General features: G+C 40.0%; 3 protein-coding genes and 1 long non-coding RNA gene across 4 annotated transcripts; 2 read left to right on the forward strand and 2 right to left on the reverse strand.

Annotated features, from left to right (window-relative positions):
- The first annotated feature begins 274 nt into the window (after positions 1-274).
- Positions 275-966, forward strand: LOC131689772 (MICOS complex subunit MIC13 homolog QIL1). The gene is made up of 3 exons (XM_058975065.1): positions 275-394; positions 454-604; positions 682-966. The coding sequence occupies exons 1-3, from the start codon at positions 387-389 to the stop codon at positions 892-894; spliced, it is 372 nt and encodes a 123-aa protein (XP_058831048.1). The 5' UTR covers positions 275-386; the 3' UTR covers positions 895-966.
- Positions 967-1,506: 540 nt separating this feature from the next.
- On the reverse strand, positions 1,507-6,033 carry LOC131689773 (proliferation-associated protein 2G4). Its single transcript, XM_058975066.1, has 6 exons — positions 5,676-6,033; positions 5,157-5,254; positions 4,548-4,684; positions 3,644-4,121; positions 3,077-3,209; positions 1,507-2,765 (listed from the first exon to the last, which is right to left on the reverse strand). Exons 1-6 carry the CDS (start codon positions 5,773-5,775, stop codon positions 2,326-2,328), a joined length of 1,386 nt encoding a protein of 461 aa, XP_058831049.1. The 5' UTR covers positions 5,776-6,033; the 3' UTR covers positions 1,507-2,325.
- Positions 6,034-10,134: 4,101 nt separating this feature from the next.
- On the reverse strand, positions 10,135-11,330 carry LOC131693441 (uncharacterized). The gene is made up of 3 exons (XR_009306253.1): positions 11,119-11,330; positions 10,513-11,055; positions 10,135-10,451 (listed from the first exon to the last, which is right to left on the reverse strand). It is a non-coding gene; the product is annotated as an uncharacterized LOC131693441 (long non-coding RNA).
- Positions 11,331-20,021: 8,691 nt separating this feature from the next.
- On the forward strand, positions 20,022-21,635 carry LOC131692023 (nedd8-activating enzyme E1 catalytic subunit). Its single transcript, XM_058978848.1, has 2 exons — positions 20,022-20,316; positions 20,375-21,635. The coding sequence occupies exons 1-2, from the start codon at positions 20,160-20,162 to the stop codon at positions 21,565-21,567; spliced, it is 1,350 nt and encodes a 449-aa protein (XP_058834831.1). The 5' UTR covers positions 20,022-20,159; the 3' UTR covers positions 21,568-21,635.
- Positions 21,636-25,804: the final 4,169 nt, after the last annotated feature.

A 25,804-nucleotide genomic window follows, 5' to 3' on the forward strand; every position in this document is an offset into this window, starting at 1 on the left:
TAAAAAGTGTCCATAAGTATTCTAATCGATAGATCCGAAGTAAAGCTCGGCCTTTTCTCACTGCGCCAAAGAATCAGGATGGTCGTTCGGATGTTGATGTTTACTTCAAGGGCCCCGGCCGCCATGCTTAATTTTGCAAGTATAATACTACTACACTCAAAAGTGTCAAATGTTCCCACCTTCTCTTCATCTTGGCTTGAAATCGCCTGACCGTTCGTTCTCCTTTTTTCACTGGGGTGCTTGCAACATCTGCGCTTTACGCCTTTTCAAATTCTATTGCTAGAAAATATAAACTGACACCTGAAGCCTCAAATCACTGTCAGTATTTTCTTTTTGTCAAAAATTACGTAAAACAACAATTTTGGTGTCTGCACCTTCACCATACAATGTTGAAGTAGTATATTTTCATTTTTGATTGCCCCCAAATCCATTTTATGATTTTAAAATTTACAGGTTTATCGCCAAAAACGGGCTAGCCGGAAGTGCAGTATACTACACACGCAAGGAAGGAATTTGGAACGAAAATACCGATCAAGTGTATGAACGATATTCGTCTGCACTGCAGCCGCACATTGCGTCGGTAAAGCAGCAGATTCCCATTGATGTAGGCTATATTTATCTTTACAATTCGACAATAGCGTACGATTTCAAAACTAACTCCGGCTCCGTTTTTTTGCATAGGTTCCTGCCCTCCCAAAGTCCGGTGAGTTGTGTTTTTTAACGACACACTACTACAATGCGGGAGTGAAAAATACGATTAACTTCATTCATCGCCTTCCTTGCTACATGGGCCAGTGGACCAAAAAGGCCTCCGATGCCATTAAGAAGGCAGTAGATCCTCCGGCTGAGGCACCATCCGCTGTACCAGCTCCGGTTACGGGTTCGAAAAAGTGAGCTTTTTCTAGTAATGCGTATGAAAATGTGTACATGTTGGGAAGAAATAAAGTAAATGTGTGATCCGTTGAACGGCAAAGGTTGTTCTGAATTAAAACTGTAGGGATTTTTTACCCTTTAGAAAACACAGAAATCAAAGTCTTATAAGCATTAGCAAAAATAACATTGGTCAGCTTGATTTACTGCGATAAGTTTGTTTTGTCTCGCTAAGTCTTTTCTTTGGCTGACTATCGTTTAATTTTGGTGAAAAAACTATTAGCCTTTAATGTCGTATCGGTGTAACGTGTCAAAAATAGTGAGATTCTACTGGAAAATATTGGTAACTCGAAGAACCCCTGACCAACCCCAGGTTTTTGTGTAGCTTAAATTTAGATTTTGGAGAGCTTGGCAAAACAGCGGAGTCCTAAGCAGTTGTTTGTCTTGGGAGATGCTGGGTAAAAATAACTAAAATGATCAACCGACTATAAAACTCGAGTGTGTAAAGGATAAATCTTTCTCTAAGTTTGACACAGTGCCATAACATTCGTGATCAAGAACAAATTTGATTTGTGTCAAGATTATTAGCTCGATCTAACGGGCATTTCGGAACACGGAAAATATAACTTTTCGTCGTAAGTTTAAAATCAATAGATTTATATGGTTTTGTCAAATTTATTACGAAAAAAAACGGAATTACATTCTTGCAAACGACTCGACTGTGGCTTTTTATACAATATGAATGATTGGATTGTACATTATACTGCTTCAACGAAACGACTTTATTCAATTTCAGACAAAAAGGTACTTACATCGTGTTCTACTATTTTTTATTTTCCCCGCACTGAACAGAAGGGAAGCCTTTTTGTATGCTAACGTCTACTTTCCCTTTTGAAGTATGGATGATGTACGGTACTAGTACGGGTTGGATTCTATTCAATTTACTGGATAATTTTCTATTCCACGTGATCACCAGTACATGTCTTCAAATCACATGCTTTGTGATTGTAAACAGAACGATCAGTAGCTAGACACAAGAAAACGAATTCTAACACGATTGCTACAAGTATACTGCTGTTCTACGCATAATAAACTGTCCCATGCATATAGGGAAATCCATAGAACATGGGGCATTTATGCGTATAGTGGCAGTAAAAGGCGCCAACCGTAAATTGGTCACCAAAACCAATTATGCTTACTGTAAAAAGTTCAACATCCTTTCCTGCTTCCTTTTTCTCCACTGAGACTACTACGGATTGGGCGATCTCTCTAAGCGCTTTACAAACCAATCGGTGAGCAGGAAGAAATTAAGACTATTCTACAATAAATGTCGCTGTAGAGCTGCGACGAACTAACGGAAGTCTTGATGAAGAATGGGGGCTGAGGGGGTTGCAGGGTGAAGTCGACAAAAACGCATATAGAAAGCACTGTGCCATGCAGCGAGAGCATAGGATATTATGGCTTGGCGGCGTTTTCCTTGTTGGAGTCCGCCGTCGTCGCCTTCGAACCAGCATCAGTCTTCGAGTCACCAGCTCCGGATTCAGTGGCAGCAACTGTCGCAGCCGCCGCCTTCTTCTTCTTCTTTTTCTTCTTGTCCTTGGCAGCACCCGTTCCTGGCGCGCCATCGCCGGTTGATGATGCAGTGACAGTGGTGGTGGTGGTGGCTGCGGCGGCGGTTGTGCTACCGGCACTTGTTGCAGCTTTAGCCAAATTAGCTACCGCTGTTTTCTTAGCATCGGCCAGTACCAGATCACTTTCCAGCAATTTTTTCATCTCTTCGTCCTGCACGCTGTATTCGCTTTCGAAGCAGCCCAAATCGATCGTGTTGCTGGTGACGATTTGCAGTCCGTTTGGCAGGATCAGTATGGTGTTTTTGAATTGGGCGACGATTTCATCTACAAGAAAAGGATAGCTTATTGAATTATTGGTACATTTAACAACGATCAAAATTTTTTTTAGTCGGAATATAACTTGTCCGATTCTCCTTTGGGTATCATGAAAACTGTTTCATGGTACAACAAATCCAAACAGAAGTTCGAAGCCACGGATTGACTCGAGGTCTAGCCGGGAGCAAAATTCCATTTGGAAGGATATTAATCGTTATAATTTTGCAAGGTGTCTGGTCACAAATCCACGAGGTTGGGAGACGCGTAATTCTCCTTGCAAGCTACTACACTAGAAAGTAAAATGCCTAATCGATACTTACTGTGTTTTTCGTATAATACTTGGAACGGCTCAACCAGCTTGTGGGTTACGCATTCATTCACACCCATTTTGGCTTTAGCCTCCTCCTCGAAGTTACGCAGGTTGAAAGGCATTGTGCCGTATTTTTTCTTCACCTATTTTAAAAAAACACGGATTATCACATTGTGGAAAAGTATTTTCAAAAATAAAGAGTATTTTTGTTTGTGTACATAGGAGAGAGGGGACCCTCAGCTCTCATAATCTTTACTACTCATTAGGGGGTGTCACCAAGCTCAGCACATTCAAACCAAATATAGCTTTAGTAAAGGCCTCAATCAACTTTTACTAAAATGTCCTTTTTCTCGAAACAGACATTCGCGGCTAAATTATAGTTCTTCCGCACCTCGCTCCGAAACACACACCCCTCAAGCGCTTAATTTAACATCATTGGACCCCTTCTAGAATTACTCTTCTTTATCGACATGCCCTGACGGGATTCAAACCACGGATGCAATAGTACATCACTAGGCTTGTGCCGTCAGGACCATTGCCACGTCGCGGAAAAAGCCCTTTACAATGATTATCTTACCTCTGCGTAAAATGCACGGGACGCCTTCAGCTTGAGCAAATAATTCTCGTCCGTCTTCTTGTAGATGGAAACCTTGGTACCCAATTCTTTTCCAAGCCCTTCGCCAGTACTGATCAGCACATCCATAGCGTACACCTCGTACTTCTCGAACTGACACTTATCATGCTCCTTCTTCTGTGCGATCGTCGGATTCTGGATGATGGTTTTTTCCCCGTCGATCTTGAACTGTTTCAGTTGGTGACTCAGCATGCCCTCGATCGGTTTGCACTTGAACTCGCTGGCAATTTTCTGTACGGCTTCCGTCACGGCATAGTTGCTGGTGCCATCCTTTAGCAGCCGAAGGGCGGCCTGACTGGCGTTATACGCCGCCAGTACGACATCGGCCGCACGACCCTTACACTTGTTCTCCACCGTGGCACCGACCACGATTGTTTGTGCCGCCACTGCGATAAAGCCATCGATGTGCGCTCCGAGATCACTAGGGAAAATTAAAATCGTTATCATGCGCTTACATCCCAGGATAATTCGGGAGGATGTTATGGTTAAATCGGAAATAGTCATTCAATGCACTACGGTTATAATAAACTGGATGACGATTTTCGGTCGTGCACAACTAGGATAAAAGTCGTTCGCGATAATCAGATTGTACAGTATTTGTTAAACATTTTTAAGCTAATAAATTACAATTAAACAATATGCTTGTTTTGTGTAGGGTTCGCATTATGGTCGTAATGAATGACCAACCTAGCACCCAGCTACCCTTATTTGATTACAGGAAGAGATTTGGATACGCTTTCAATTGTGGGTGGGTTTTACATTTAAGCAATTATTGACATTGAATAGGTTAATTTAAAGAAGTCCCCTGACCATGTGGACTAAATTTTCACTGGAATATGTTACTTACATTTTCACTACATCTCCTGCCTTTAGAGCATAGTCCGGGTCGTTCTTCGAGGGTGAGAAATGGCAAATGCAGTTGTTCACCGAGAGACATGTTGGGAAGGCAATTCCTTTCTTCATATCCTCCTCATTTTTGTATTTCTGCGGATTACACACAAAACATATGAGAAGAATGTTAGCAAAACACTTTGGAAAAAGATAAACAATCGCTCTCTCCCGTCCTCGCCGGAAGTGTGGCGAGAGAAGCCCTCATATATCATTGTGGATAATCACGGTGAATCAAATACAATCTAGCTCTTCCGTATGGATTTTTAATCATTGGGCAATATTCTCTCACACAAGCCACAACATAGTAGAGGATGCAAGGGAAAGCGAAAATTCTCAAAAGACGGAGATTCGAACCCCCGATCATTCGCTCCGGCAACGATTGTGCTCGTTGCTGAGCTATTCTCTAGCTTCCCTAAAATAAGTGATGTGCCTAAAGGGTCGAGTAGGAGATTCCGTCACCGAGAGCGTCAAACACTTTGGAACTTTTTTAATGAGGGTTGATTGTGTTTCGATGATGGAACTCTGTTTAGACCCCAAACGGTTTCCACCAAAAATCATAGTTTACCTTGTTTGCTTCCTGTTCCAGCAGGTTATCTCCTTTCTGACAGAGTGCCTTTGCCGATGCTCCTACTTTGCACGACTGAATCAGATTCTGGAGTGTTTCTTTAAAGAATAAAAGTAGAAGAAAAACATTAACGGTCGTATTGTTTCGATTAATCCCCTTCCCTCGAAGACTACTTGCAGCCTTCGTTTCAGTTTCGAGGTTATAATTTCATAGCAATAAAATCAAACTGATTTTCAAGCTCCAATGTCTGACAATAAACTAACAATAAAAAATGACACGTAATTTCTGTAATTTACTTTCTGCGTTAACCCCAACTCCCAAGAAATGTTACAAAAATAAGCCAAATCACCAAATCTCCCGAAAACGTGGCTCCTTTCGAAATATCGCTCCGTCTCGCTCGCATTAACGCATTCACCACCCCCAGCGAGAAAGAGAAAACGCCGAAAAAAAAATCCGGTCTCCTGCTATCGACGCGGACCGTGCATTTCCACTGCCAACAGGGAAGCCCCCGATACTTACTGTTTACGATCGCTCCAGCTGTTTTGTACTTTTGCACAACCGTATTGTCAGCAATAGTATTTTCGTCATCCTGCGGCTGCTGCTTATCGTTGTTAACCATTTTGTATGTGGCTCAAATTTGACGACAAAAAAGAAGTGCTCTGCTGAGCAATCCGCCTTGCACCGAATCGCGTAATAGTAAAAAGCGACCGTTTATACTTTCTGGAATCCGGAAACCCGATTCGCCGCAACGGGAAACAAGAAACTGCTTTTACGCGGCAGATCACTCGCTAATAAAATGTTGCTGCTATTCAGAAAGATGAAAAACGCGAAAATGCGAGCTTCTTTTTGCACGAGTGCGTGCGTGTGAAGTCGAGGGGCAATTCGATGGAATTATGAAATAGTTTGACAGTTTCAGAATGACGTTTCAGTGGAACGGAACACGTGGAAAAGGATAAGGCGGGATTAATTAAAAATACACAATCTAAATTCTTGGAAATCAACATTTTGTAATAGGGTTGTATAGATTTCTATGCAAATCATTTCACTCACACTAATTGGGGGTTTGTTTTCCTCCAGCTGTCATATTTAAAACTGTCAACCAATTTGAACATTTGAAATAGCTCGTCTACAGTATTTATAATGATGTTGAAATGCTCTATGTCGCTGTAAAACTTATTGCGGAGACGTACATTATCGGTTGGTCAGGTTCCATCATGAAAAGAATCCGACCGAAAAGCTATTTTCGAATTGTTGTCCTCCACCTATGACAGGTGGAGGAAAACAAATCGTTGAACACACTAATACAGTTACAGATTGTCAAGTACTCTATTAAGGGCATTATACATGCGAGCCACAATATAGCTCCTACGCCGCACACACCCCTCTCCCCTGCCTAACCATGTATCTGACACGAGCAAATATAAAAATATGTTTTTCAATACACTAACCTTGCCGGTGTACCACGAAATTGCTACTTGAGGAAGCTAGAACATTTTCCTATACGATCAACCCGAGCTTTTGACGGAATTCTATCTGTAGCTCTTATTTTGTGCGAAAATATCACCCCTCTACACTTGGGGTTTTTTTCGAAACACTCTTATTTTTCTTCTTCTCATTTTCAGAATACTTTTTCAAATGCACTTTAATCACATATCACTGAAAAAACACCCGCGAAACTTTAATCGTTTACTAACTAAACTTCTAATTTTCTGCCAATATGCAGATTACCGAAGGAAAATGTCAGAAAACTATTATTTGTGCGTTTGAATTTTCACTTTGAATTCCATTTTTTCTCAATGTAAACAAGCGCATCGGTGCCTAGCAACAAGCGTGCGTTGCTGGCTTCCACATATCTTCACCTTAAGTGGTGGTTTTGGTCTTCAAGGATGCACCCTAATAAAAAATATTGCACACGAACTTTATCCTATATAGTCCAACGATTCCACATATTGTTTGGATGATACCCTGAACAGGTCGTTAGGCTTTTGAATCAGAAGATGTTTATAAGGTCAGTTCTTTGGACGAAGAGAATAACTAAAACAAATTACCGTACATAGCCTATCATTTTCATTTCATTTTAACGCAAAAATCGTTTTATTTCGAATATTGAATGCAATTAAGAAATTAAAATTAAAGCGAAACACGGAAGCAGTAATTACAACATCAATACACACAGAAAAAAAAATGCTGGTAAAAATAAGTTTTTCACTTCTGGCAAAAAAACAGCGTTACTCTTAGTTTGAAAAGAAAACTATACTATGAATACTATTCTTCATTAGCTTAAAAGGAAAACTTTTATTTTGATTATTCTTTTTTAAGTTAAAAGTTTTTCTTTCAACCTGGTTGGTTATATTTTGCTAAGAGCGGAACACTCTTACTTTTACCAAATACAAATATATTAATACGGAATGCTCTGACAATTTTTCGAGGACACATTTTATAACCCAGGTACACCGATAAAGGTACACTGTCAAAGTGACAGCGTACTTTGGTGAATTAAATGAAAGACTGGCACCGCTGAAAACGTTTCCATGGATAATGTTTATTATCTAGAAAACCTGAAAAAGACTCACTAAAAATTTTCGCAATTTCTTTTATAGCGCTTTGAGGAAATTTTGGAGGAAAGGTAATTAAATAGGAGGAAAGGTAATTAATAATAATTTTTACAATTGTAATATGATTTTATCCACAGATATGCTCACAATCAAAGCGTTGGGGCAGAAATCCGTCCACAGGTGACCGAAAGTTTAGTTCATGTGCGAGATACTTATTACTCCGGTTCAATGCTAACAATTATCACAACCGAAATGGACCATCGTCGTTTCGTTAACCCGAACCCACTCTCCGTTCACCGGAAGGACCATTGTGCACTTTCGTCGGATACTGCAAAAATATCTAATTAGGCGTTAACCTGCAGTTCTCCTTAACGGCTCACCCAAGCTGTAATTGATCCGTAGATCTACCGAACAATACGGTAATGAGGCACTTGGAAGCTCATCTGAGCACTTATGGTCAAAAAGGAAAAATGTCAACTTATTCAGTTCCTTCAAAATTACTTTCAATTGATGAAACAACTTTAATACAGTTAATAACAATTAATATGTGCGATATTGTATTTAGTTTTGTATGTGTAAGGTGTGTGCCCTTTCATAATCCATCCGATCCATTTTTTTAAAAATTTATGTAAGATTTATAATTTCGTATTTCTTGCAGTTCCTACGAAGTTTCCAGCTCAACAGACGTAGGTTCAATAATTTGGGTTGGAATTAATAAGGACCATTCAAACGACATCGTGACAATCATAATGACAATTCAAAGTTCGCGTTTATTTGGTTACAGAATTGAATTTAATTGGTGCTCGAAAGTGACGACATTTTCTATTAGTTTTTTCATCGGCTGTCCCTTTGCACAATGGTGATGGTCTTTTGTCAGCTGACGGTGGAAGTATCATCACAGACTAACAGACATAACACTATGAGGGAATTCCCTAAAAAAACATCGATCCGACAATTTTCCCAGAACACTAGCTCCACCTTTTATTCACAGTCCCAATCACTCATTTACTGGTGGGTTACCCCTCAGGTTTGGGAACAATTTTTCACTAGTGGTCTATCCCCCATATGCTTGTTCATATGTCAGTGGCGCCATAATTTCAAATGTGGCCACAGTCCCAACTACAAATATATTTAAAATGACCGTTAAAGCGGGCGAAGCTTTGTTTTTGAGTGTTATGTCTGTTAGTCTGTGGTATCATATTGGTCGCAGTGCTCGTCAATACTCCACCGGAAAAAAGCGATGGGTCATTGCAGTATCTTCTCGTGTCCGACCACCCACCGAGACGTCCAAAAAATTGTTTCAAAATCGTTCAACACGGGTCCAACGATGGACGTTTGTTCAACGGTTATTTGGACGTTGTCCAAATTAGTCCAACGAACGTCCTTCATTGGACGACTTTGAAACCAACCGTTCTTAGAGGGCAGACACATGTAATGTCTCTGTAGTGAAACCATACTCGTTGTTTCTCCTCGCGAAGCAATAAAACTAGGAGGATTCCTAAGAGACGCGATGGTACAGAAACTCCGAAGTGACAAACGGGTGAGATGGTGAACGACCATCCGTCCAGTAGAATTATTTTCGATCGAGTTGTTCGATTGTCTTATCACTACTCTAAGTTCTCTTTGTCGCCAGTGTCGACAATTTTTTCTCCACGTTTTGTTCATAATAAGTCGATTTCATACATGTACCAAGCTATGTACAGTACCGATCTAACTGTTTTGTTTGTACGAGTGCAGCTGATCCTTGTTGATTAAGTTAAACATGATGCTGATGAACTCGCGATGTTTCGAAGAATTGTGAGCTCAATGAGATTAACGATCAGAGACTTCGCTAGATCGTAAAACAACGGTGACAGGATCAATATAATTTTAATAGGCCCAGAGAAAAAGAGTACCACATCTTGGGCTCAAAAACCAAATTCACTTTGACGGAAAATTCAGGAGAAATTGTTATTACACATGCACGCCCAAGTAACAATTGAAATTTTATAGCACGCTACAAGTGCAATCTAAGTTTTATCAGTGGCTATAAAACTATCATAAAACCACAGTTGTTACTAGGGCGGTGCATAGCAGTCAACGAAAGAGAAAACTTTTCTCTTGTTTACGGCTGTGCTGGGCGTTTAACGGTTCGTTCAGAATTTCCCCCAAAGTGAATTTTGACAATTGGCTTTTGAGGCCTAATCTTATGTTTGGCGTGATAATGGAAGAATGGGAGAAACCGTATTTAGTTTAATTATTTTAGTTAAAAAATTTCAATTCGTTGATAATAAATACAGAAGCCGAACGCATCCTACCAGTTTTATTAACCAGTTTGAACGGAATAAAACAGCTACGCGGTAGAGTCGCTGAAACCGAAAAATAGATAACACTGTTTTACGTAAACTAATAACACGAGGCACAAACCCATCAACTTCCCTGAACAAGCTTATCTAAACAGCATATTCACTCCTCCTATTTTATTCCGGGTTAATTGGAACAGAGGCTAATACACCGGTCTCAAAAACCAGACGTATTTCCGATCCTTGTCTACTAAAGATTATCAGTGTCCGTAGAATTGTAGCACTATCTCTCCGGTGCGTAAATAATTAATTGCAATTTCTGTTTATTCAGCAGGCCTTCATTGAGCATGTTCTTTGCTTATGTTTTCGTCGGCCAGTATGATTCAAGCGCGTTAACCAGAGTAGTTGAACGGGCTACTATTCCTTCCACGAATGCCCAACCGTTATGCACTGAAATGCTAGTAAGGTTTCGGAATTACTGTCCAGTTTAACTTGAAGTCCCACAGTGAGAAATCTTACCTGGCGCTTGATCGTTGTGCCAAGCTCACAATACAATCTATGGTCGCTGACAGAGTAGTGGTGGAAGCTAAGGTGGGGCTGGTACTGACATTATAGGAGCCTATTAGATTCAAAGCAGTAAATCGGTGCAGATCCGCTCGGATTTAACTTTGACAGCATCCCTTTGGTTTTCTTGTCGCCACCACTCTCTCAGCGGCATATGCCGAAAACTGTCGATTGCAACACATCGAACCAATTCTTCACCGACGATGTGCTATGTTTAAGCGATATAGCTTGTCGCTTTTTGAACGATTCGATGGACACCGTACGTTGAACTAACGGAGGACTGTTGTATGATTTAGAAGTTCTTTTCTTAGGCAGGGCGTTTACTGGGTTTTGCTCGAATGATTTGACGCTGTAGTAGGTGCAGGAACCACGTTAGCCTTTACTGTGAATTCTTTATGTCGTTTCACGAAATACGTCATACGGAATAAATTCGTAATCGTTCATATGCCGAGGTTTAATTTTCTCGGCGGCTATCGATAATTCGGAAACACTACAAGTCTGTATGAAAATAGTTAGGGTTTCATATTTAGTAATTTCTTTGCAGCAGCTTTAAATACTTACAAAAAGAAAATTGGTACAAAAATCAATGTCTCCAGCGTCGTGCGATTTAAGCGGCATCAGCCCAGGCATGTGTGTTTGCTTAATATTGTCCAGATACATGCAATTGTGAAATCTTTTCCCAGTTTTAGCTGTTGAGCTCTACGATATCTAACGACACTTCTGCACAGAAAGATAAACAAATGTCCAACAAATAAGCCTAGGAACGGCATGCTCTGATCGGATCTATCGAAATGTGTTGCCATTTCTTACAACTTTAAAGTATTTGCTATTAGTCATGCAAAATTTATGCATAGGGTTCTTTAAATCTAGTTTTCGGTGTGTCAAGAAATGATGACCCTTTTGTATGGGACCTTGGCGTATTTAATTTGTATTTGCTTTTACCAATATTTTTTTTTGTGTGTATAATATAAATTTTCAATATGCATCTCTTATTATTTCGCCAAATGGGAATTTTTGTATGCTGCATCGCATCAAGCGTCATTTTTGTGCTTTTGTAATTTTTGTCGCTTAAAAAGCCAACTGGCAATTTAAGGAAATATAACTGTATTATGGGTAATATTTCTAAATAATCTATGCACAAGCAGAATGGTCAAGGCACAGAGAACAATGGGTCGGTAAATGGGTCTTGGAAAATATAGTCTTCTGTTTACCGACCACGAAATAATTAATCACATTCACTGCGATTTCGAAAAGGTTTGAATACTCCGATAACCCGTATAAATAAATACCATTCCAGAAAGCTTCGGAAACATTTCCTAACTATTCATATAATACTCACCATATATGGGATACTACTGATACATTCCATCATTATAATTCATTTATTATACTACCATACTTATTTAGTTACCATTTCCAATACCTTCCGCGTATACTATATTGGAGATTTGTATACTACATTGTACTTTTGTGCCAGAGGTTAATATTGCTCTAGGTAGTCTTTGTTATTCGTATATATATTTACACTACTCTAATGGCGATTTCGCTTGAACCTGAAACTGAGTCAGGTTCTAACCCCAACCGCTGTCAGTTCATACATTTTGACAGCAGTTGGGGTTAGGAACTGACTCAGTTTCGCCTCAAACAAAAACCACATAAAAATCTGTAGTTTGCCATGGTCAAAAATCCTCGTCTTCCAATAATACGGCGATAGCTCGATTGGATAAAGCGTCAGTCCACTTAGTGTCAATGAAACTTTCTTCAAAAGATAACGTGTCACAAAATTCATCAACCGATAGAATTGAAAAGATGAAAGAGAAGTTTTTTTTCTCCACCAAATATTTTATGCATCGCTACATCTAAAATATGCATGTCAAAATAATATGTATGGTTCATCAATGGTATGTCGTCAAAATGTATATGGAAAACAGCATGATATGGTGCCTGTTCTTAACAACCCGTTGTTTGTATGGTCGAGTATGGAAAAATGATACTGGGTATTTTCGATATTGTATAAGGCAATGGTTAATCTATTGTTGAACGAACCATATTGAAAACGGTTTTGAGACGTTTAATGCAATGGTTGGCATATGGTACACATTTATGCGGGAAGCAACTGTAACTGGCATTAGCTGTATTTGAACATGGCATGTTAATCTATTCCTTTCAAAGCGGGTATCTTTGATCAATGAAGAAATTTTGACCACTTTTTGAAAGATGTAATAGCTTCAGTAGCGATAATCAAGCAGGAACGGAAATGAAAGAATTTGTTTGGAAACTTTCCTTTTACATCAAACGATGAAATATGTAGGACGCTTATGAGTGTCGAGATGAGGTCTGTATTAGGAACACTCCTGCACAAATTTGTAAAAACTGTCGTTTTTCTATTTTTGCAGATTTACGGCTTTTTCAACATCTTTTTTATCTTAAATATGTTTATTTAGGCCCAAGTGCGGCAGCTTAACAAATCCGATAATTCTTTTTTTTAATTACATGGCACGTGTCAGTGGGGGAAGGGAAAGCCGTCTTAGGGGCGGCTTGCTCCCCTCTTATGTTAGTAAAGGAAAAAGGTAGGAAGTGGGATACATATTGTGTATTGACATTGTCGTTTGCTGGTTGATCATTGCAATGCATTGTGGCGGATATGCATACTCTGTTGTAGTGGTTTCCAGCCTGTAATCGCAGGGGCGAGGGGAGGGTTGATATTTCGGATAATTGTTGGCACTCTGATGCTGTCATGATGTTCTCTATATCATCTGCATGTGAGGTATGTCATGAGGTTCTACCAGGGCCTTGCCTCAATCGATTTATTTTTGGTTCCTTTTGGATTCGCCAATAAGTCACTCACGGTCCCTCGAAATGTCAAACCAAACCATGACGTTTTACTGACATCGTAAATACGATCACTCATTTTTCTGTTGACGAAATGTATCTAAGGAAAAAAACAACTTAACTAGGTAGCTATGGAAAAAACAGTTGAATAAAAATAAACAAATCTTTTACGGCCAATTTCTTTACAGACTGAAAGCCGGTTTGCGCCGAAAATCAGTTTTCGAGTTGCTGGTAACCAGTTACACGAAACCCGGTTTTCAGCAAAAACCGGTTTTCATCCATGTGAAGAAATTGGCCGTTACAAAAACCAATTTTCCCGGATATTGGCTATGAGTGTGAAACAGGAACAAAGATCCGCTAAGTTCGACCAGGTTCAATATACGATAAAGTTATACAGGACATAATGCTCTTTACCGCAGATGGAATTGTCAAATTATCAAATCCTGATAAACTATGAAGCAATCGTGTTTTTTTGAAAATACATTCGCTCGAAACTATCCGATCTAGGCACCGGAACAGATTGCAACCTTATTGATACGAGAGCGATTTCGTGTCAAATCTTTCTATTGCAATACATGCGATCTTTTGAAGTTTTATTCATTTTTATTATTCAGTTAATATAGTCGCTACTAGTAGAATCATTTCAAGCAAATAAACTACGATAAGTGTTGCTTGTTTTTTCTTAAATTCTATAGAGCAGTGTTTCTCAACCTGGGGTATACGGACCCCTAGGGGGCCGTAAAGTCGTTGCTGGGGGTCCGCGATCCTAACAAAATGAAAATAACATATTCATTAGCATACAAAATCGATGTTTATCCTGGAGGTCCGCAGTAATTCAGGGTGATTTCTATGGGTCCATGGTACGGAAAATGTTGAGAACCGCTGCTATGGAGCTTATATTCTAAAAATATATATTTTTCGATTATATTTCAACTTGCGGAGTTTGCATTTAGTCCTCGAATAACACGGTATTCCCATTTTGTCATATAAGCTGGATTACTTTCATCGTATCTTTGATTAGCTCGTTTTCAGATCTTTCGAGATATTTACAACATCAAATGTGCAACGGGATTGTTCTGATGGTAAAACGGGTACGAACAGCTGATTAGAATTCGTTACTGTTGGGATGTGGATGGGTGGGATTGGAATTTCGCCAAGTCGGTTGGTTGAGGTTCTTATTAGACCATGGTTGTCGGTGCAACGATTCATTTTGATCATCAGACTGCTCTGAAAATAAAATTTGCATGTATCACGATTGTTGGGTCAAATAATTCACGTCAGTTATAATAAGTACTTATTGTTCTGTTTCAGCGGAATTCGCCAATTTAATTAAAGTTTTGATCAAGTAACAACCGAATAACCGACGCGAAAAACAGAAGAAAACAAGGAAGAGAATCATTGTTAGATGACCGACCGCCATAGTAACGTTCAATATTTAGTCATGGATACCGAATTTTGTGTTGATTTATTTGCATGCATCAAAGCCTGCGTTGATGTTTTTCGTTTTCTAAGTACACTCTCAAAAGAAACTTCAAACTGGCGCGCCATCAAGCGGTGAGTTCGGTCAAATCTGAAGGGACCGGAGTTACTTTCAAAAATTGTAAAATAAGCCACAACTTTTTAAAACTTTCTTCGAACGATTCACGTCTTTATTATTTGTCTTTGGTTCTACTGTGAATGAGAGAGGGGAAAATGTATTAAACTTGGACATCACTAGTTTTCAAAAAGATATACAGTCGTGATTCGCTGGTTGGCCACTTTTGAACTGAACCGCTTTTTGGACCATTGTCCAACTAAAAAGTATCTGAACGCCAAAATCACATGTCAAATTGGCTTTGACAATCTATTTATCAATCTTTTACACTACTAATATCTTCTTTGGAGAGTTTTTGACATTTGTCAGACAGATCAACTAGCGAAACAAATTCGTTAGTTGGACAGAGGTTGTGGTCCAACCAGCGAATCACGACTGTACATAAGAAAAATATAGGGGTGTTCACGGCTTGCCAGGACGTCTCGGAATGGCACATAGGGTGATCTATCTCGGGCCCGAATGGAATCTATTACAGTCGTGATTCGCTGGTTGGGCCACATCTCTGTCCAACTAAAGAATTTGATTCGTTAGTTGGAACGACTGACAGATGTCAAAAACTCTCCAAATGAGACGTTAGTAGTCAAAGTAAATTTGACATAAGATTTTGACATTCAGATGGTTTTTAGTTGGACAATGGTCTAAGTAGCGGAGGTCCAACTAAAAAGCGGTCCAGTTAGAAAGTGTCCAACCAGCGAATCACGACTGTAGTTGGGAGCTGACAATACAGTACTCTGCGCACAGCCAAACAACATGCTCGATGTCGTGATAGCCGTTCTCACAAACACAATGATTACTTTCAGCAAGCCCTATACGACTGAGATGCGTAGCAAATGTGTAATGGTTTGACATGATCCTTGATATCGTATGAATAAAGTCCCGGTTCACATCCAAGCCCTTAAACCAAGCATTCGTTGATACCTTTGGGATAATGGAATGTAGCCACCGTCCCAGATGCCCATTGCTCCATGAAGTTTGCTAACTATCGAGCGTCCTCCGACGAGAGATACTGAAAAATTCGTTGAAGCGAATTGGTCGTTCGTAAGTGTCGCCTTCGAATGCGCCCACCTTGGCTAAAGAGTCCGCCTTCTCATTGCCCGCAATAGAACAATGTGACGGGACGCAAACCAAGGTAATCTGGTAAGATTTTTCAGATTAAGCGGTCAGATATTCCCGTATTTTCCCCCAGGAAAAACGGTGAGTGCTTTCCAGGCTTCGCCGCACGGATGGCCTCAATGGAGCTGAGACTGGCCGAAACGATGAAGTAATGGTCTGAGGGCAGGGTGTCAATGATCCCGAGAGTATACTGAATGGCAGCTAATTCTGCGACGTAAATTGAAGCAGGATCATTGAGTTTGAATGAGGCAGCAAAATATTCGTCGAAGATACCGAAGCCTGTGGACCCGTCGAGAATTGATCCGTCAGTGTAGAACATTTTGGCGTAGTAGACTTCATGGTATTTATTATAGAAAATATTTGGGACCACTTGTGGGCGAATGTGATCCGGGATTCCACAAATCTCTTCCTTCATGGATGTGTCGAAACATACAGTTAGATCAGAAGTATCAAAGAGATGAGCACGGTTAACGTTATACGACGATGAATTGATGTTCTGTGCCATGTAATCGAAGTACAAGGACATGAATCGGGTCTGAGAATTAAGCTCGACACAAGCCTTTCGCAATTTGCAACCACCAATGGGTTCAAACTATCGATCGAATGAGCAATCGATGAGAGAGGTCCCAAAATCGATTTTTAGTGGTAGGACGCCCGCCAGCACTTCCAAACTCATCGTATGGGTCGAGTGCATGCAACCCAAGACAATACGCAAACAGCGATACTGGATTCTCTCTAGTTTGATGAAATGTATGCTCGCAACGGAGCGAAAGCAGAAACATCCGTACTCCATCACTGATAATATCGTTAGTAAACACAGCCTGATTAGGTCTCCTGGGATGGCACCCCACCATATTCTGGTTATTGTACGAAGAAAGTTGATCCTTTGCTGGAACTTCTGTTTCAGATACCTAATGTGACATCCCCAGGTACCTTTAGAGTCGAACCAGACCCCGAGATATTTGAATGTTGAAACCTGAGCAATAGTTTTATCCATCAACTAAAGCTGTAGTTTCGATGGTTCACGGTTCCTAGAAAATACAACTAGCTCAGTTTTCTCCGTAGAGAACTCGATACCCAGCTGGAGAGCCCAAGCAGACAAATTGTCCAAGGTATCTTGCAGTGGTCCTTGCAAGTCAACGGCTTTGGGACCTGTGATAGAGACCACACCAACGTAAAAACTTACTTGACCTCGATCTCCTGTCTGTACGCTGAGATGTTTCGGAACCAGTTTTCATTTCCGATTTATTGCAATCTCGAATCGACATCGACATTCGCTATCGTAGAACAATTTAAGGGTATAACAGACCCTTCATCCAGTACGTGTCGTCTTTCCAAATATCCATACAAATTTCAATGCAGATAAGCAAAATTTGTTAGCCTCGATCAAGATTCAGGATGTCCTTATTTTGCTCATCTGGTAACCCTAGTTAACTGCGTAATCTATATCTGGTGCACTTTTGCTCAACAATCCCTCTCAGAGCTAGTATAGTAACAAATTCAGTTTGTTTCTGAAACCGAACATGTCCGAACCTGAATGCGCTGCGTTGGGAGAACGAATGAAGAGGGAAACGAACCAAACATTTCATTCATCGCAAAGGACATGGGTTGAATTTCGTTTTCTGTCACGCAGGGATATCATTTTTTAAGCTCGAATCAGTACTACATATAGCGGTCCTTATACGTTCAATATTTTTGTCATTACTAGAGAGAATTGACAAAAGTATTGTACGTGTAATGTAAAAAAGTTGTATTGACGATGTGCATTTCAAATGGGATTGATGTGTTGAAGCAATATCGTCAATACTGTGTGTTCACAAAAATATTGAACGAGTAAGGGCCACTTATTGTAAAGCGGGCCTACAAGTTCAATATTTTTGTCGTGCAATACTTTTGTCAATACTAGACAGTATTGACAAAAGTATTGCACGTGTAATGGAAAAAGTTGTATTGACGATGTGGATTTCAAATGGGATTGAAATATTGTAACAATATCGTCAATACTGGTATTGACAAAAACATTGAACGTGTAAGGGCCACTTAACTTATAGAAGGTCGAGCTCTATCAAGTAAGCAGATTTATCTGGACTGTTCCAGATTTGTTAGCATCGGCCAGACATAAGATAAATTTACTTTTGTCTAATGCAGATATCAAAGAATTTGTCCAGATTTACCCAGACAATTTGTAAAATAAGAAAATAGGTTACCAGAATGCGTCGTTGATTCTTAAACAACTTTTTTAGAATAACTGGAAACACGACATACCAAAGCTCTCAAAAGCTGGACGTCCTGAAAGCTCAGTGTCAAATTTAATTTTTCGGAACTCGCGCTAGTGCACTGAGCGTATGTACGTCGCTCTGAAAATCTAGCGTCTTCAAGTACCGGCGGTTGTTAGTTCAGTGAGCCATTTACGCGACTTCCGGAGGATTGCTCTAAGCTGAAAATTTGAAATTATAAGATTTGTAACGCAATAACCAAATTTTCAGTAAGCCGAGATATATTTCATTAGTAAAATGCAACAAATACAGCTCATAGATGGGCAATGAAGCATTCTCAAAATAAAAATTTAGGCCATCCAGGTAATAGGGATCTTTAGGGGTGTGCGGGTTAAGGCATATTCTGATGCAGATTAGTACTGTGAGTTAATATCTCAGTCCTTTTTCAATTTTTTTGGCCCGAAACTATTCAAAAAACATTTTTTAGTTTGTTTCCTTTTAGGACAATAACACATCCAAACCCATGAGACTTGCACGACTCTATAGGTTGCCTTATCAGATCTACCATAGTTTGCAGATTAAACTTGGGATGGCAGGCTGCTAGCGGATTGACAAAGTACCAGATCATGCTGTGTGGGGTGCTGTCCCGGTTAACAATGAGGCGAACGAGACATTAGCAGAAACGTCATTTAGTAGGACAACTGTCAGTTTGCTGGTTGAATTTAATTTGGTTTTTTTTAAATTTAAAAATCATAAAAGAATAATTTAGGCTTAAGAATGATATGAGTGTACTCGTAAGGACACTCGCTACCAATACATATGAAAAACTGGCACATTTTTTTCCAAATTAAAGATCCCTATTCCAGATTTTTCCAAAGCCTTTTACATTTTTGTTAGGAAAACACTGGGCATCGCTGCTATCAAGGTACGTAAAAAAGAATATTTTTAGTACGCAAACAGTGTGATAAAATGATTCATATGTTTTTAATATGAATGTCATATAATGGTCGCAAGAAATTTTTTTGAAACTCACCTTTACAGGATGAAGTATCACCGACGAACCGACGTGACAGAGGCATTCGAAAAGTGTCTCATACAAAATAACGATTGCTTTGAAATGAAGCATCATCAATCTGTGACAGATCGCTCCGCCATGTTTAAATATTAATTCTTCAAAGGGGCCAGCAGTTTGCGGCGCACCTGTTCAATGCGATCATCGCCGCTTGATCATTTTTCCCGCGAAGGTATGCCTCGGTAACATCTCCATATATGGGTATACCTTGGGGTTCAGCTCTACTTTATCAAGATATCTTAGAGCTGAGATTGCTGCCTCAAATTACCGATAACCTCTAAACAGTTTATTCCGCTATTTTAGCCAGTCAGTCTGGATACTGGAAAGCACACAGTAACAACAGTGATGTCATACTCGATTGCCTCCGCCTAACCAAATAACCAATTTAAATTTGGTCTAACTTTGAATATAGGAACTATTGGTTTCACTGCTAACTCATATGAAAAATAACTTTGTTTTGTTCTATTTGTTAAAAATGTAATGTGATTTTTCCTTCACCTGAAAAAGTTTTTTCTACCAGGTTAATACTAATAAAATTACAAATTACAATTAACTCATGTTTTGTCACTGTGCTATTTTGTTACCGCCGCTAAGAGGCGGGCTTCAAAATCAGCTGTCAGCTGATTTAATTCTGACATTCTGATGTTTACTTTTACAGTTTTGCACTGCCAATTTTCTCGACCGGTGTCTATAATTTCCATATAGCATCTACGAGTCTTTTCGCAATTTACGTTTTTGCCGTGTCTGAAAATATCTATTAAGTAATTTTGTTGAAATGGAAACCGCCCCTCAACCTAGCGAAACTCAGAGTAAACGATGGAGTCATTTGCGTAAGATTCTGGAACGTTCGGGTCCGTTTTGTCCACCTAACTTTACAGCTTCTACCGAGACACTGGAATTTTTGCTCGATACTTGCAAGATCTTGGTTATTGGTGCGTATACATAATTTGGATTGATAATCAAATTTTATAAAACGATTCCGTTTGTCAGGTGCTGGTGGATTAGGATGTGAACTACTGAAGGATCTAGCGTTGATGGGTTTTCGAGATATTCATGTTATCGATATGGATACGATTGAGCTGTCGAATTTGAACCGTCAATTTTTATTCCGCAGAGCTGACATTGGTAAGTCAAAGTCGGAATGCGCTGCCGCTTTTGTGAACGGACGGGTACCAGGATGTACCGTTACGCCGCATTTCTGCAAGATTCAAGATTACGACTCGAGCTTCTATCGCCAGTTTCACATAATTGTATGTGGGTTGGACTCGATTGTGGCCCGTCGTTGGATCAACGGGATGTTGATTTCAATGCTTGAATATGAAGACGATGGCTCGGTAGATGAGACGTCCATTATTCCACTCATTGATGGAGGAACTGAAGGTTTCAAGGGAAATGCCAGGGTAATCTTGCCAGGAATGACTGCTTGTATCGATTGTACTCTTGATTTGTTTCCACCGCAAGTTAATTATCCGTTATGTACGATTGCGAATACTCCAAGGCTTCCTGAGCATTGCATTGAGTACGTTAAGATTATCCAATGGCCAAAAGAAAATCCTTTCGGGACGGACATTGTTCTGGATGGCGATGATCCGCAGCATCTAACTTGGGTTTATGAAAAGGCTCAGGAACGAGCAAATACATACAATATAACCGGGCTAACATACCGACTGGTCCAGGGTGTTTTGAAAAACATCATACCGGCTGTGGCAAGTACCAATGCTGTCATCGCTGCCGCTTGTGCTACTGAAGTATTCAAAGTAGCTTCCAGTTGTTGCGAACCGTTGAACAACTACATGGTCTTCAATGATAGCGACGGAATTTACACTTACACATACGAGGCGGAGAAAAAGTCCGATTGTCTTGCTTGCAGTCAAGTACCTCGTCCAGTTGAAGTTGTCGATCCAAACACCATGACCCTGCAAGATTTGATTCAGCACTTGTGCGATAGTGCCGATTTTCAAATGAAAAATCCAGGTCTTACAGCGAATATTAACGGGAAGAATAAAACCCTATACATGGCAGCAGTGAAAAGTATCGAGGAGGCGACCAGGAGCAATCTAACCATGTCACTCGGTGAGCTTGGACTGAAAGATGGCCAAGAGCTTACGGTGGCCGATATCACGAATCCGAATGCGATATTGATCAAACTAAAGTTCCTGGGAAATGAAGTGGAGATGGCTTAGAAAATCTAGGTCAATAAAGTGATAACAATATAATTGATAATAAAGAAACCAGTGGTAAATAGATCAGATCTTAGCGTTTGTTTTCACTAAACTACACGTCGAAAATGTAAGAGACCCCATTTTGCGCTTGTAACTTTTTATTGCGTGCGCAGATTCTGCTCCTCGGGTGTGGAGCAGTTTCTGTGTCGCACGAGCACGTTCTTCTCGCTACGAGCGTCGTCTGCGTTCGTGCCATCGTCGCTGTCGGTATCATGGTGTCTAGTGAGTATTTTAGAAATACTGGTAATAGTATCGGAGAAAGTAGATTCTTCTGAACGTTTTATGTTTTATTAGGTTTGCTCCAGTACTAGGAGAAACTAGAAGTACTCCGGGGCAAATAAGGAGAAAATCGTTCCTGTGTGCTCTACCTCTCTTTTTTATTCTTCTCAGTGGTGTACAAGCGGGAAGTGTTTTGAGGACAAAGCATCCCCCAAATATTTTATGTGGGCATCGCGCAGCGTGTAAATCGATTGCCTTGTACGCAACTCACCTGGGTTTCATTTCCAGCCCCGCACATAGGCTTAGATATTTTTCTAAAGAGGTTTCTTCAATCCAAAAAAGAAGAAAATGAATGACCCTAATGTTAAAACCTCTATGATTAAAAACAAATATGTTCGTCAAAAATATACCTGTATTCTTTAAATAGAATTCTCTAAGTTCCTCTAAGTTATCTTTTGAGAATATTTTACAAGTTACTTGCGATGCTAGCGTTGTTCAGGACAGGGATATGCCTGGACGAAAGCTAGGTGGATGGAAGATCGAGTAGATTGTGCTGCTGCCAAAACCAGGCAAGCCTCCAGGAGATCTAGCAGCGTATCGGCCTATATGCCTGCTGGATACACTTGGTAAACTTCCGGAAAGGGTCATCCTCAACAGGCCGGCGAACTACGTTGAAAGTGAGTACGGGGTATTGCCATAGTGCTGCACAGTTACAGCTTGTTCGCCACAAGACGAAAGTAGTGCTGGTCAGCAACCAAAAAAAAAAATCCAACATGATATGAGCAGTGCGGGTGCTCTCTCAATTCCATCGATGCGATTCCCCTGGGTGTGATGGTCGATAATCGGTTAAATTTCAATAGCTACGTCGACTATTTGTGTGAGATAGCAGCGAGGACAACTAACACAGCGGCAAGGATCGTACCGAACATCGGAGGAGCAAGATGCAGCAAGAGACGTCTCCTGGCGGGTGTCTCATCCTAAATACTGAGGTACGAAGTGGACAATCTTCTTCGTAGGATGCTACTATGAATGAACTTGTCGTATCCACGACGTCAAACAAGTCGTCTAGGTGCCTAATTGATGGAAAATATTCATCAAAATTTAGTCGCAAACGGTGTTCTTGTCGTGAAGATGCGGATAAAAAAAACCTATTCCCTCCCACTTGGCTGTAAAACTCCAAAACCACGAAGCTACTATTAATCGCACTACGTTATGCATGTTATGTATGTATTGTAATCAGATAGCGTACCACGGACAACCTTGTGCGGAAGATACAGAGGAGAATGCATTTCTACCGATCACCAACGCATCTTTAACAAACCAGCTCAAACCAGTTTTCAATACCAATACCTGAACTACAAACTGTTGCCAAATTTGGAGCAGCCGTTCAGTCCATATTGACAACCGCAAAAACAGCATACAGCACCTCAAAAACAACCGTAAGCAACATTGGCGAAGTAGTTAATAATAATGACGACGGACCCGTAAGTGCAAGAAGCACTAAAGAACATCTGATCGCGAGTATCAAAACCCTTTCAACGATGTTGACCTTGATGTGAGGGACAGTAGAGAATTAAATGATCCCCATGACGCGGTTGGCGAGCAGACAAATATTTTCCCGCCACGAACGAAGGTCTCCGCGCGCAATAAAAAGTTGCGCGCAAGATCCAGCGGATAATCAATAATATTTGTTTTTATTTTTATTTCTTACATATTGTAAACACATGAAATATACACGGCTCCGTTAAGCTACCGCTATGAGCCGTGTCAAATAAACAAATAATAAAAAACGTCCTTTTAGTGAGGTAAGTTCACATTTTAAAATTTATTTCGAGTTATCTGTGGCACGTGAGTTTATTTCCGTAGATTGCGTGCTGAAGTATGAATTAATGGATCAACTTATTTTAATCCCCTTATCATATAAACAGTCAAAATCATACTGAATGTTTCCGCGTGGTTCAAAAAAGTTAAAAGGTTAAATCGATAAAACATATACATACAAAGTTGACCTGTTTTTTCAGTTGGTGACCCGAATTGCAAGAGTACAGCTCAATCGATTTTTATGACATTGATATCAAATTAAAGGTAATTTCAGCTTCTTGAATGTAAACCCATTTTTTAAATCTATTTTTCTTGGTATTTTCGGCTAAATTTTTTTATTGTTTTTTAGCCAAAAATAGATCGAATGACATTTAAAAAAAGGTTTACATTGAATAATTTGATATATCATCATCGTGAAAATCGACCAAGCCGTTCTCTCGCAATCCGGGACGCCTACTGAAAAAAAAAATATTTCATGGCGATAATATCTCCCAAATGAACGAATATATTTTATCGAAAAAAATACATTTATAAAATAAAGTCTTAAAAAAATTTAAGTATTATCACGGAAACTTTTTTTGAAACAGGCGCAAAAATTCAGTATGATTTTTATCGTTTGTATGATAATCCCCCCTTAAATCATGATCAGCATCGTGGCCGTATAATTAGGCTGACATTGTCCAGTATCCATGAACACCCGTAACATACGGATTTTCCCTAATTGCATACAGCCCACGAGTGCGGGGTCTGCTCGAAGCCAATGACCTCTTCCAGGTTCTCTGCTGAGCATATCGTTAGCTGGTCTCTCTTCCGGCATTCTCGTTACATGTTCAGCCCTTTATAGTCTGCCGAGTATTGAACACAGAATTCGTCTCTCAAACACGCCGAGCACTTTATAGTCTGCTTCCTGCAAAGGGACCATTCATAAATTACGTAACGCGAAAATTGCCCAAAATTGACTCTCCCTTCCCCCCATGTAACAAATTGTCGCAAATTTCTCTATTCCCCTCTTTTATTACGTAACAAATTCTTCGAAAAAAATTTTTTGTTCAGTAAAAACATGTTACGTAACGATCTAGCTTACTCCCCCTCCCCCATATGTCACAACTTCTCGTACCCCCTCTCCCCCTAAACGCGTTACGTAATTTATGAATGGTCCCAAAAATATGCCTCATGGCCGTACAGAGAAACAGGGAGTATCAGCGTTTTTCTATAGAACAAGTTTTGTGTCTGTTTGTGGGCTACGAGACATATCATTATTAATATCGTTATCACATGTCTCTATCCCGGTAAAAAAAATGCGGACGAACATGGTCAGGCGATTTAAACAGATTGACGTTCAACTCAACTCGCCTGTGCTAATTGCCCCTAGGAACAAATGCAATTTGCGAATGCGATTTAAAGGCAATTTAAACACTTAGACAAATTTTCTGGCGGCCGAAAAGGACTTGGTTTGTTTTTGCGTTTTTCAAACATGGCGGTTCATGTTTGGCTTAAGCCTAAAATAGTTTTTTAAACAATTGGCGTGTTCTCGCTTGTATTTTGTTTGTCTAGTGCACTTCATTTAGCCAACGAATGTGGGAAATTTTGGAATCGTGTGTAAATATAGTGGAACAAGATATCTGACCTAAACACTTAATAAAAGTCAGATTGTGGTAAGTTTTGGTGTGCAATACCAGTTTCACCATTGATTCTTCCTATAGTTTAGTGGTGATTACCTAGTGTAGTGATAAGTTTATGTGAGTAGATAATGAATCCGAAAATAAGTAATATTTGTAATTTTCATATTAGACAATTAACGGCGATTAAATGGCGCGTTCTCTGGGCGATTTGGGGGCGATTTAAGGGCGGGTAGAGCGGCTAAATAATGACGGCGGCAAATCGCCCAAATGTTGCATTTGAAATAGCCCCCTAATTGCCAGCAATTTGCTGGCAAATTGGAGGGAAATTAGCGCATTCGAGTTGGCAAATAACCCCCGTTAGCCAGCAACTTGCCCTTTTTGACTGGGTAGTGTTTCGTCGTTGTCGTCTGCATAGCCAACCCGCTTGGAAGAAAAACGGGCAGCCAGCTTTTGCTGGATTCCGGCAGCTGTCAAAATTATCAAAATGGCGCTGCCAGAATTCAGCTATACTCCTTCCAATTATGGCAGGCAGATTC

The sequence above is a fragment of the Topomyia yanbarensis genome, chromosome 3 (genome assembly GCF_030247195.1).
Source record: "Topomyia yanbarensis strain Yona2022 chromosome 3, ASM3024719v1, whole genome shotgun sequence".
NCBI classification, from domain to species: domain Eukaryota; kingdom Metazoa; phylum Arthropoda; class Insecta; order Diptera; family Culicidae; genus Topomyia; species Topomyia yanbarensis.

Coding starts and splice junctions, on each gene's coding strand:
- LOC131689772 (XM_058975065.1), top strand. Junction 605..681: donor AGCAGCAGATTCCCATTGAT/GTAGGCTATATT, acceptor TTTTTTGCATAG/GTTCCTGCCCTCCCAAAGTC.
- LOC131689773 (XM_058975066.1), bottom strand. CDS start 5,775: ATGGTTAACAACGATAAGCAGCAGCCGCAGGATGACGAAAATACTATT. Junction 5,255..5,675: donor AGCTGGAGCGATCGTAAACA/GTAAGTATCGGG, acceptor TATTCTTTAAAG/AAACACTCCAGAATCTGATT. Junction 2,766..3,076: donor AGTATTATACGAAAAACACA/GTAAGTATCGAT, acceptor CTTTTCTTGTAG/ATGAAATCGTCGCCCAATTC.
- LOC131692023 (XM_058978848.1), top strand. CDS start 20,160: ATGGAAACCGCCCCTCAACCTAGCGAAACTCAGAGTAAACGATGGAGT. Junction 20,317..20,374: donor TTGCAAGATCTTGGTTATTG/GTGCGTATACAT, acceptor TCCGTTTGTCAG/GTGCTGGTGGATTAGGATGT.